Here is a 12741-nt window from a genome sequence, read left to right as displayed (position 1 = left end):
ACCCCCTCTAAAAACACAATAAAGCAGCCCCACAAAATGCGTAGGGATGTATTGGTGTAAGTATTTTACATTGATGAGCCTAGGCACAGAGACCAGATGCCCAAGTCTAATGACTGAACTAGAAACAAAGCCCAGAGGTTCAGATTTCAGATCTGTGCTCTAGTTACAAACCAACGCCTCCCTGTGCTCCTCCTCCTGATGCTGGAAAGCCTGAGAGCCTACTGAATGGGTATCATAGCTTTTTATGTTAGGATTTTGCAGTTGTTTCAGCCACGTTTGAAAAGAATGAGTCAGGGATTTGTGTATGTGGGAAGTGGTTTCCTCTCACATTACCGTATGTATGGATGAAATACATTTTCTCTACTATGAAGTTGCTGAATGAGAAAATAAAGTAGTGCAGATGACTGTCATTTCAGTGACTGTACTTCGACCCTGGTGATGAAAAGCCAGCAGCCTCAGGAGGCTGGTTTGGATAATGCATTTCATAGAAAAGCTGGTGAAGTCACTTGCATTCTTGTAAAGAATGATTAGAAAAGGATAAAATGAAGAAGAAAAATAACACAACAAAACAATACTCAATATGATAAATTAGAGTCTAGGTTCTCTAGGGAAACCTGGCCCTGAGTGAAACTTCAGGACAAAATCTAGCTTGAAGATGTGATCTATAATGCAATAATGAAGATGCCTCCCTCTGTGTTTCAGACAGCTTCTGTAGCAACTAGTGTTCAAGAGTCAGAGATAATGATAATGGCTTCTGCCTGCAATCATTACAGCTATGGCACACACAGTATGCAAGGCATTTAGCATCAAACTTAACAGCATCATGCAGCGAGACAGCGGCAAGAGTAAGAAGAGCACAGGTTACTTGCCTTCCCTCCCCGCTCATAGCCAAGAGGCCAGTGACACGGCAGAAAAGGCATAATTTGGTCTGGGACCTGAACCTGCTCAAAGACGTCCTCAAACCCAGGAAGCTGGTATGGCTGTCCTCTGTCCTTCAAAGCCGATTCCTTCCTGGAGCAACAGGCACCTGAGCAGTCTGGAGCCTGGTGAACACCTCGAGTAGCTGTTCCCATCTTCTGGGGAGGCAAAGGGGAGACGAAGGAGTGAACGTGCTGATTAGACAAGTGGACTGAGGCAGGAGTAGGGAAAGAGAAACAGAACAAACCTGTGCAAACTTCAAGAGGACTCTGAGCTGCTGAGGGGAGAGCTACAGCCAGTGAAAGACTTGGAGAAGGAAGGAGGCGTAGGCCAGGTCAAAAAGATTTCCCCAGTTGTTCCTTAGCTCAGCAAGGAACTTAAGCTTAGTTTTGAATTGAAGGCTGGAACAGTTCCATATATTTAAAGAACAACACTTTATTTGAAATACTTTGATGAGATATGCAGAAGACAGAGTTGCCAGGTATGTATTAAAAATGGATCCTGCTGCTGTCAGTAAAGAACTTCTAAAAATAATGTTATACATATGTATATAAAACACATACAACCATACATCCTGGAACACTTAAATGCATTTTTGTTTGAAGGTAATTTCTCCTAGCGAGGCAGGCAAGTCTGCCAGGAGCCACATCTCTGCTCCGTGCTGGTTCTCTGCTCCAGCAGCACAAACGTAGTCGCAGCGTGGCCTTTGCCATGGCTGCAATCATGGGTTGTTATTAAATCATTCCATTAGACACCCAAGCCTGGCACTAAACACAGGGAAAAAGAAGGAAAGTGTACTCTGTGTAGGCCCTGTGTATATTTTCTCCGTTTTCCAATATTTCCTTTGCTTTCAACCTCAACATGTCAAATGATTGTAAATTGCAAATGTACTAGTTCCAGCTGAGCACAACTGGGGGTGAAATAGCATTGCTTTGAAGCTACAGCTAGAGTCCACTTGAAAAGCTGTAGGAAGAGTCACAGAAATGTGCAATAGAGCAGCTGAAATTCTGACCTGGTGATTCAAAGCATTAAGATTCATGAAACAAATTTTCAGAGGTACTACATAATCCATTAGGAGAACAGCCTATGAGAAAGACCATCCCTATAGCTAAGATAGCATTCACTAGGTAAATCCATATTAAATTAATGTCATTTTCCAGATCAGCAGAAAAAACAATACAGATCTTCATAAATATATTTTAAAATTATATACATATACACTAGCATTTGTTTTTGTTGCTTTTCAGGTGATCAAGGATATCAATACACCCTTGCAGTAGAGGAAAACTAAGATTAACATCTAGGATGCTATCCTTTTACATATTAAACTTACTCTAGGAAGAGATGTGAGCATCATTCTGCTCCACTAGACTCCCTTCCGCTCCACTAGACTCCTCTGTGCATTGTAACATTCTGGGAACAGCTCTAAGCTTTGTCGCCGGTATCTCAGTTTTGATGCTACCTCAGCCTCTTGCCTGGAGCATACCTGGGAGTGTTGGTGGGGGAAGCTGTCCGACAGCTTTATATGCACCAAGGAGATTTCCTGCTGGCAAGTCAAGGCATCCCAAATGGCAGAATTCAGCTGGAACACAATCCAGCACCTGCCCCATGCATTTCAGTATTGCACACATGGAAATCGCGTGTGTGTTTGCCAGGCATGGGCAGGGACTGAGCCACAAGCCACCGTAGTAGAGTAGAATGGGTAGTCAAGTGCCTGATGGTTTATACATGTGAGCAGTTCCTATGACCACATGGATGAAAACAGATTAGATATCCACAGGGATCATTGTGAAATCAGTTATGCATGGACAATTTCAAAATAAAACACTAACTGGGGATAAAAACGGAGAGCCTCAATTAGCTTTTCAGAGCATTTCATTTTTTTTATTCCCTGTGGGCCACATGACCAGTTACCTCTCCAACATTTTTCTTCATATTTGGCAACTAGTGATGTACTTCAGTGTTTCAAGTGAAACTGAAGTGCATGCCTTTGCTTAATAATCCCCCCATTCATTTAAATAGTCCATAGCTTGCCAGTGCTGCTTTGTTCACATTTTAGAATTATGGACGATGTCAAGGCAGCCTTGATTAAACACTCAGCTAACTATGGCTCAGTCAGAAAGTGGCTGAAGTAAACTATTATTTCAGTAAAGCTCACAAGCTTGGAGAATGCATATTCTGTAATTTACTTGCATCAGGATTTGTAATAGAAGAAATTAAAGCTCTTAAGGACTTTCCCAGCTATGTGAGATTACCCATGAACATATCAGACATGCTGACACATTCACATACTCTTGGAAGGATTTTGGCTCAGATCTGTACCTCTCAATAAGCATGCTTTCTACTTCTTCCTTCCTTTCCTCAAGCTTTCATTTCCAAGTATTAGCTTAGAAACTGTAGTCACCCCAGGGACAAACGATGAACTAAATGGGGCCCCCACAAAATTTTAAAGTTGGAACCTAAATTAGTTTGCCTTTGCCCCCTGTTCTAGATGTTTAATCCAGAAGAAAACAATGCCCTGCTGTCTACTGGACATGGACAGAAACAGAGGGACACACCAGAGTCCCTGCTAAGAGCCAGACCACATGGGCAGAAGAAAAGCAATGCTCCATGAAAGCGAGAGCAGATAGCTTTCCAGTGGCACGTGAAGAAAAATCTCTTAATTGTCCACTATGGCTCAAGATATCTGATTGCAATGCCCACATATAAACATATGCAATTACTTTCCTTGGTGATCAAGAGAGACGACCTCAAGGAATATGCTTTTCACTCTGCTCACTAATTGTCCCTAAAAAGAAAGTATACGAAGCATGAGGGAAACAGCCAGCTCGCTACTGGAATAACAGTTTAACAGAGGAGTCTCAGCTGTGTTCCACATACACATTCAAATATGTCAAATGAAAGTCTGCAAAAGCCTCCTTCCCCACTTGAACCACCAAGAGTGTGAAATCCAGCAGATTAACTCAGGCTTTACACAACAGAGGATTTGAATCATCAGGCATAGACACAGAGCAGAGACCAAAGACAAAAAAACACCCACCCCTTAAAGCATTCTCCCTTAAAACAAAAACGGTGATAGAAAAATCAGTAGATACATTGCAGAATTTGAAGTAATCAGAAGGAAACAGTGGTTTGGCTGAGAGCGGCCTCTCAAGAGCATTGCTTCCTGCTGATTTGAGAGCTCTGCAGAGAAATTACAGGATTACCTTTAGTTCACAGTAACAGCTAAAGTTAAAAAAAGTTTCTGATGTTGCACAGTTAATTGGAAAACAATCTACTGGTTTTGTTTAAAAACGTATTAAAGCAGAAATTTGTAACTTCTTTAGTCTTACACCTACAATACTGTTTTGTGACCAGAGAGGTTAAGATTAAGAAATGGTCACTGATGAGCACCACTGAGTTCTTGCTTTCACAACTCTCCACTAGACAGATGACAACCCACATACCAAAGGAAGAAAAAAACCAAATCCCTGGACAATACAGAACTGATATGAACACAAGAGTATGCATTTAGGCTGTGACACTCATTTTGCCTGTGAAACAGGGAGAGAAGAGATCAGTTTTTCAGCTCACAGATTACTCCTTTTCTGCATGTTTTCCTTAGTCCCCCCACCACCACCTCCCTTATTGTGTGAGGGATCCTCAGCAAGGGACTACAGTTATCAAGTAAACTTCAGTGACCTTCCTGCTAATTGTTTTTATACAGCAGTTTAATATTCCCACTGGATATTCTAGAGAACAAGTCAGGAATCAGAAAAGTCAGAACTGAGGAAGGGCTTTGGGGCTGTCCTCTCCATCCCTCTCTGCCATATGCATTACAAGCAAAACATGAAACAAAACAAAACCCAAAAAGCCACCACCAAAAATGTTTGTTTTTTTTTTTTCCAGCCTAATAAGTGATTGAAAAAGAAAATGGAGGTGCTCTGAATTGCAAAACAGGCTAGTAACTACAGATGAAGTACCTGATGGATTCCTTCATTTCTTTGCCAATTATTTCCATCCAGTTTTGTCACTGCTTTTACAACCTTAAAAGCAACTTCTTGCTGACAGTGATCATTCTTGTGTAATTTTATCATTCACTCTTTTAGCATTTGCTAAAGCTAGGGTTTTGTAGCTTTAAGGTTCTGGTCACACAAGACCAGGTGGTCCTGCCTCATGACAGGTAGAATCTATGCGAAAATTTAGGATTCTTCTTCTCTTTGGTACAGAAGGTAGCCATCTCTTTTGGAAGACTCAGTTGTGACTTGTTGCCAGAAGACCAGTTTTCTGCCAGCACAGGCTCAGCTCTGCTGACAAAGAAAGGATTACTTGACTGTCCTGGCTGTGGGTTAGATAATGTTTGCAGTAGCTGATGTACTTGGTTAACAAACCTTGACTAATGCTTTTTTGTTTAAATAAACAAATGCCCTTCTCTGTCTTCCCCCCCACTCCTACATCAGCCAAATAGCCTGTCACTGTGGTACAGCTGGACTGGTTTTCACCAGCTGACTTCAGATATTTCTTAATCCCCTCGGTAGCTTAGAAGAACTCAGTGGGCTGAACAACAAAAGAGGGTTTTCCCTGGCTAGAGCTTTCCTTCCTATGGGGTGCTCTGCTGTGACGTGAGCCCTGGGCTGCCCCCTTGCCTGCGAGGCAGAGGTCCCAGAAGCCCAGGCTGCACCAAACACTGGAGCTTGCACATCCAAATGGAAGACCAAGAGACAGTGTGCCTGAGCGACACACAGAGGATGGCAACCTCAGCTTTCGATCAAAAAAGTACCAGTACTAGCAAATTAAGCATTGTCCAAGAAGCTCAGTTCAAAGGCATCTCTGTCCTTAAGCATGTGTTGCAGGCTTCTCTCCATGGTGCTCAGCTGTCATCCAGAGCCAACACAGAATTTATTTCTCCAAATTCTTCCATTTCTGCAGAATCTGGAAGCAGAGAGTCACTGAGCTTCTATTGGTCCACTAAATCAGGGGGAGGAGGGATAAGATCCCGTGGGTTCAGCCTCGCAACAAGGCAGACATCATAGCTGTCATGCATAAGGACATTGATGGCCACCACGTTCCACTGGTTCTCCCACGTGTCGAGCTCGAGGATCTCCTTGGTGATGACTTCATGACGAGCTGAAAAACAGAAGCAACGTAAGAACCAGAAGTGAAGCCAAACAGGATCAAAATGCAAAGGTATTGTTACTAATCTGCTGTAATGTAGCAATGAAAAGCTCCTTTCTGTGGTACCAACAGCTATGTTGAGGACCATGCAAGTTTGTCAACATACAGCCAACTAACTGGTGCAGATGAAGACCTATACAGGACATTCAGTCCTCACCCTCTGAACAGCAGAGATAAAAGCATGAAGCACTCCACCTTGGTACAAGCATGCAGGTGGCATTTCATCACACGATCAAATGTCAAATGCTCACTTTGAGACAGAGCTAATGAGCAGGCCTACATGCACTGCCTTGTCTTTTCTTTCCCCCCCCGACTAAACTGTAGTTCTTAGGCTCCTGGAAGCACTCCAATTCTATAGCAAATAAAGATAGAGAAACCTCCAGGGCTTGAAATATACTTTATACAGAGGAATGTCTTGAACAGTCGGGTCAGAAGAAAGCCAATAAATCACAGCCAATCTGAAGACAAACAGCTTTTTACTGAGACTAACAAAAAATAATGAAAGAATCACCACACAGCAGAGAACTGCAATTGTCAACCAGCAGTGCTGAATTAAACTTCTTGTGAAAAGGTAAAGCCTTTCTTTGCTAACAAAAGGCCTGAACTCTCCAGCAATTTTGTTACTTAAAGCCAAGCTATTTCCTAAAAATAAAAAGTATCTTTCATTTTTGCTCACTCTTTCATGTTAAAGTTGCTTTCCCACAGTAACCTTAGTCTAAACTCTTACTTTGAGATGAGGATGTGTATGTGCTTTGCTGTCAGCTTCCTTCCCTTCTTTCTGATGAATCTCCGGGTAGATTTGTTAAGAGTCAGGTCTCAAAAGCTGCCAAGCACAGACACTTCACAGGTATGAAGGTAAGAGCCATCACAGCAAGAAACACCAAGTACTTTTAGCTATTCTGAGTCTTGAAAGACTTGTGACACAATAAACTTTACAGGGTCTGGACTGAGGTTCCCATTCAGCCCTTCTATAATATTTTATTTTTTAATGTCACCTCAGAAACAATCCTTCATGTCTAGCAACTGCGTCTCATGTTTGGACGCTGCCCTTCTGTGCAACCAACAGCAAAGAACTGAAAAAAAGGGAAAGAGTGAAATACAGAAGAGCATCTGGAGGCATATATTTTCTTGCATTGGAAACAGACCACAAATTCCTCCAGAAAACAGCAACTTTGGGGTTTTACTACCCTCCAGACAGTGTTATTGTCATTTAGGCACTGAGGAAAGTTGGTGTCCATGTTACAATGATGTAGTGCCATGGGATTTAAATGTCCCTGGGGCTCCTCTACAAATAGCTTCAGCATGCAAGGAGGTCACATGAAAAGAGACTTCTTCCACCCTTGGGATCAATTTCCTCACTGCACTATTTAGAGCCACTTCTACATTACTGCAGGTCCTGCACATTGTGGATGTCTCAGCTTTATGGAAATATTTTCATGTTTTTGTCAAGTATTTACTTAAGAAAACAGCTCACCAACTATTCACCATCTCTGACCCCTCTCTCACCAGAGAACAGCACAATGTTTCCACCCCACAGCCATTTTCCCCTCAGCTGTACCAGAAACATTTTTCTTGGTCCAAGCCCTGGATTCTGGGAGCTTCACGCATCTCTGCAAGCATGAGCGAAATTAAGATTTCAGGATTTGGCCTCATCTGCATAGTTCTTGTTCTATTCCTTTCCTCTGTTCTCGGAAAATGGAACGATAGTTTTGATGGCTTGTTTATTGGACTTAGGTAGTTCATTAAGTACAGGAGAATAATAGGTAGGCAAGCAACAGACATCTATGAGACAAGACAGCAAACTGCTAAAATACCCAGTGACCTGTGAAGAGAAGGCACAACTGAACCTGTGAACAAGTAGCACATGCCAGTACCAAAGAGTTCACTTTTGTATGACCCTGCAAGAGCGAGCAGGTTTTCCCTAAGATACAAATATGAAGACAAACAGACCTGAGCTGTGACATGGGAGGCTCCAGTCCCTGGATTTATTATTAGATCATCTCTTTTATGCAATAAATTTTTATGCCTGGATTTTCTTTGGCATAGATCATGACAAAAATGAGACAATCAGAGGAAAAAATCAAACACTGGGACTGTCTGAAATGTTCTGTGGGTGATTGCAACACTTCAGAAAAAATCATAATTAAAACATCAAAGGCAGATTCAGCCACCCTTTCTCGCCAGCCTTGCTGTGTTTTATCCTGACCCTGGTGACTCACAACCTTCAGTGTCCCTTGTTTCCCTTTTTGCGGGATGATGTAGCTGGTTTTGTTCCACTCCACAAATTCTGCTTTCCAGCATGCGGACTGTTGGTTAACTCTTAACCCTTGGGAGATAAAAAAAGGTTTGTTGTTGGAATAAAGGAAGCAATCACTTCTGCAGTCTTGTCTTATTTAATATGAAAGGAAGCAGCACGCTTTGGATGAGAAAGTTCATATGAGGAAAAGCACTGCTCACAATGTAGTTATGCTTCAAAAAATGACATTCCCTTTGTTTTGAAATGAGAAATGAGTTAAAACACCTCAACTCTGAAGAAACACACACACACCCACCCCTTGGTATGGACAATAGAAAAGGTAACGTTTGTCAAAAATTCTGGAAATTTGTCGCTTTTGATTCCAAACTCTAATATTCATTTGGGCTTTAATCCCAAAAAACCATTTAAAGCCTACCATTTACCTTGGTGCAAATAATTCCAGATTCTACTTCATTGGTTTCTCTTTTTTTTTTTTTTTAAGGCAATACCTTAGCAGCCAATTTTGCTTAAAATAGAATAAAGACATCTACAGAAAGAAATAGGTTGTATTACCCAGATAATCCTTTTAAAAAGCCAATGCACAGAATTCCCTGTCGCACATAGCATTATTCTGCATCATTTACCAGACAGCCACCTCACCTAATGAAAGGATTTCACTCCCTTCTAAATGCTTTTTTCCCTACAAAATGAGGCAGTATTATTCTGCACATCATTGTTTAACCATGAGAAGACGACTTAAGAAGCTTGCTTTTTATGTTTGTACATGGGCCTTAAACCCCTTTGTAATAGAACCATTCAGGTAATATAAACTTAACCCTAATGCAGATACTTTTAAAGCAGTACAGTGTTTACTGCAGTATGTTTTTCGTCTTATCTAGGAAAGGGCTAAACCAGCATAAGGAACATTCACTCCAGCATAAGTTTATCCACACTAGAAGTTATAGTACTTCAGAAGAAAGTCAGAACTCTTGGTACAGTTATGGTTTTTTTTGTCATTCAAATGCAGGCTGAAGGCTAACACTGAACCTACAAATGTGTATTTTTCCAGTAATAAAGAACTTGATTTATACCCAAAAATGTTTGTTAGAATCATATTTCAATTACAGTAGGCTGAAAGCAAAATAAGTTTTTGCATTCATCTGTAAACAAACTGTCCACAAAATTTTGAAATGAAGTTTTTCTTTACATGTGCAGATAAAACCCACAAAAATATTAGTTTTTCAGTGATTGCTTGCACCCCATAGACACAATCATGTTTTCTCTACAATGGGCTTATTTTCAGATATGCTCCACTCCCCATATATGGCCAGATTTCATTTTATATTGTATGCTTTCTCATGTCACTTGAATGAGGAGAGACCGTAAATCAGGACGGACCATACTTGGAAAGACCCACAGTATGACTACAGGCAATATTATAAATATTTCATCTGCTTTTTTTTTTTTTTTTTTTTTTTTTAAATAAAAAAACTTGCATTCCACTTGTAATTTGGGATTAGGAGGAAGAGCACCTTCCCTTGTAAGCGTAGTATTTATAGCACTTTTGGTCTTTTTTGGTTTTGCTTTGTCTTTCCTATTTGGAACCGAGCATTCCCACATTATTATTTGGGGGATGGGGGAAGGTGTTAAAGGGTTGCAGACACAGAAGAATTGAGCAATATGCTTAACAGGTAAAAAATCTATAGCTCAATACAGGACTACTAACCATACAGCTATTATGTTGCTAAAGATGATACCAAGAAATTCACTCCATGGCTTGGAGTCCAGAGCACTGACGCCCCCTCCACCCCCCCCAAAAAAAAAAAAAAGCCGAATTTTAGCTCATTGGAGTCAAACCTATGGAAGTTTGCTGAAATGTGGTCAAGAATTTAATTTCCTACAGAAGCCCATTGACATCAGCCAGTTTGTTTGCCTCCATCTTATGGAGGAAGAAAGCTGCATCATGGTATGTGCTCTCAGTATCTCCATAAGCTGTGATGTCTCTGCCTACATCAGTGCAGAGATTTCCAAAGTAGCTTTGGATAAGCTCACCAGCATCTTATCTGTGCCACAGCCACATCGGCACACTGTTATATGGCCAGCAGTACCCAAGCAGGCTCATTCAGAGCAGGGCCAGGTGCCTCAGCACAGAACCTCATTGAGCAGTAGGGGGGAATGGCCTCAGTGTCACACCTGCCCTGGGACATTCTCACCCATACTTTCCTAAGCTCCTGCTGATACCAGCCCTGGCACTTCTCAGGTTGTCACAGCACCTTTTTCTTTCCTGTTGGCACAGTTCCCTAACATGCTCCATCTTCTCTGGCCATTAATCAATTTATAAAAAAAAAAAAAAAAAGCCACCAAACCTCTAGTGGTTGTACTGTTAACTGCCTGTTCTTTCCACAGAAAAAGCGCTTAAACATCACAAGGTGCTTGCCAGTCCCCAAAACTCATTACACAGGGGGGGTTCTTTCTCAAGCTTCTCACGTTCTTGTCACCTAACAGCCACCTCAGAGCTGTCTTGAGGCAGCTCAGCCTCCAGTGCTAGTTTGTAACTGGTTTTGCATGCCATTATCCGCACCGGAGAGCAGACAATGACTTTAAACATAAGGGATTAGCCTCTGCTACTTATCTTCCTCACCACTAATAGCTGCTTTCATAATTACATGATGTAGAGTTCAGTGACTTGGGAATTCACATTTGTGTTGCAATGGGATAGAAGTGCATTTAGATCATTATCACCAGATGTACTGGTTCCTGATGTGCAGTAGGAAACAGAATAAGTTCATCAAGTCTCTGGCCTTCAATCCCATTTGCATATGTGAGCTGCCCCTAACTCCACCAGCCTTGCTAGGACAACGCAGCCAATACCCCTTGTGGGGTCAATCACATCCATCATCTGTGCCTGTGGGCAGAAGCAGAATACACAGGAGACAGAACTTGGCTTGGCTGCTTAACATGCTGGCCAGCCTTCAGGATGTTAAGTACCAAGGCAGTGCTTCCCACCAGACGCAGTGAAAGCTGGGAGACAGGTTGGGGCTTCAGTTTACAGCTGTGGCAGCTTATTGTTTTCAGAGCACCTGCATGGAGTAAGGTAAGCTATTCGCTCTCATAGACAAGACTTCTATCCTCCCACTCTGCTGTGTAATTCTTCAGAACCATAACTTTATGATCCACCCATTCCCTCACAGATCAATGTGTATTAAAATTAAAAATATATATATATGAAGAATGGTCTACAGGAAGGAACTTCTGATTCAGTTATTTCAACTGATTTTCTTGGGATTGATCTAGCTGCTTCAGCATTTTAACTCTTTCCAGTTGTCTATTGTTTATAGGCAAGGCCTCTTTCAGTCTTACAAGCACTGATCCTGCTTGTGCTGCAGGTGATAGCAGGATCACAAATTGCAGCAGCAGCAGGATCAGTGCTCTTGAAGTCAATGCACCATGCATGGGAATAAAAGCTGGAAGAGCAAGATGAGAATTACTGGTCTCAGACCATGCTAAGATACTGTTTCTAAATGCTTTGCACTGGGTTAATACATTATTAATAGATGATATAAAGCATGTTTAGACTGTATGTGTGACAGGCAGTTATGAACACAATAGAAAATGTCATACATGGCTCTAAGCCATGGTTCTAAACAACCTATTGACCTCTTTAGCAATTAATTAAAATGCATTAAAATATCTATTAATCATTTATTAACCCTTTATAAACTATAAATGAACCTTAGTCAGAGGCATGACCAGATTATTAATACAGTCAGACACCAGGTTGAATTTAGATCTGAAACAAGCAGGTGCTGCTCACCAGCGATTCCCTGACCTACATTGGCCTTATTTACAGCAGTGAGTTTCTAGCTAATGAGCACAGGGCAGGTGGGCAGCTCTCCTTAGGAAGGGAGCACACCAGCGAGGTGTCTCCAAGAGCAGCTTCTCAGGGAACAGGCAAAAAGTCGAGCAGCATTTTTCGGGGTGGACCTGGCATGCAGGCTGGAGAGATGTGGCAGCATCTGTGGCACATCAGGCAGCCACGGGCAGACTGCTACGCTGAGCAAGACAGGGACCCTGAATCCATTTCATGGGTGGGGATATTTATTCAAATGATAACAACTGTGGGCAGGAGAACTTCAATTATTCATCACTGCCTGGTAAATTCTAACCAAGGGAAACAAGCAGTGCTGCAGATAGGCAGCCCGGGGTTTGCCCCTCTGCTTTATTTAGCTGAGAACATGGGAAGGTGCTGGAGAAACAGCTTTCGTTCCGATCCCTCATCCCCCAAACTTCACAAGTGTAGTATTTACTGTGCCAGACTCCTTAATACATCTAAATTTAATTTGATTCCAGTAATGTACCATAACCACTATAATAAAAAACAAGCATTACAACGATTCCCCATCTAAATCACATAATGGATGAGGCTGAGGGGA

The 12741-nt window shown here is 41.8% G+C and overlaps 1 protein-coding gene across 1 annotated transcript in view; it reads right to left on the bottom strand.

Annotated features, from left to right (window-relative positions):
• Positions 1-4823: 4823 nt before the first annotated feature.
• Positions 4824-12741, bottom strand: part of KBTBD12 (kelch repeat and BTB domain containing 12) — a 28406-nt gene continuing 20488 nt past the window's right edge. The window contains exon 6 of the mRNA XM_035546574.1: positions 4824-6024. Coding sequence (XP_035402467.1) covers positions 5855-6024 — 170 coding nt within the window. The 3' untranslated portion in view covers positions 4824-5854. The remainder of the gene's footprint in view (positions 6025-12741) is intronic.

The sequence above is a fragment of the Cygnus atratus genome, chromosome 10, assembly GCF_013377495.2.
Source record: "Cygnus atratus isolate AKBS03 ecotype Queensland, Australia chromosome 10, CAtr_DNAZoo_HiC_assembly, whole genome shotgun sequence".
Taxonomy (NCBI): domain Eukaryota; kingdom Metazoa; phylum Chordata; class Aves; order Anseriformes; family Anatidae; genus Cygnus; species Cygnus atratus.
The sequence above is the reverse complement of the archived record's forward strand: the minus strand, read 5'-3'. Positions and strand labels throughout refer to the sequence as shown.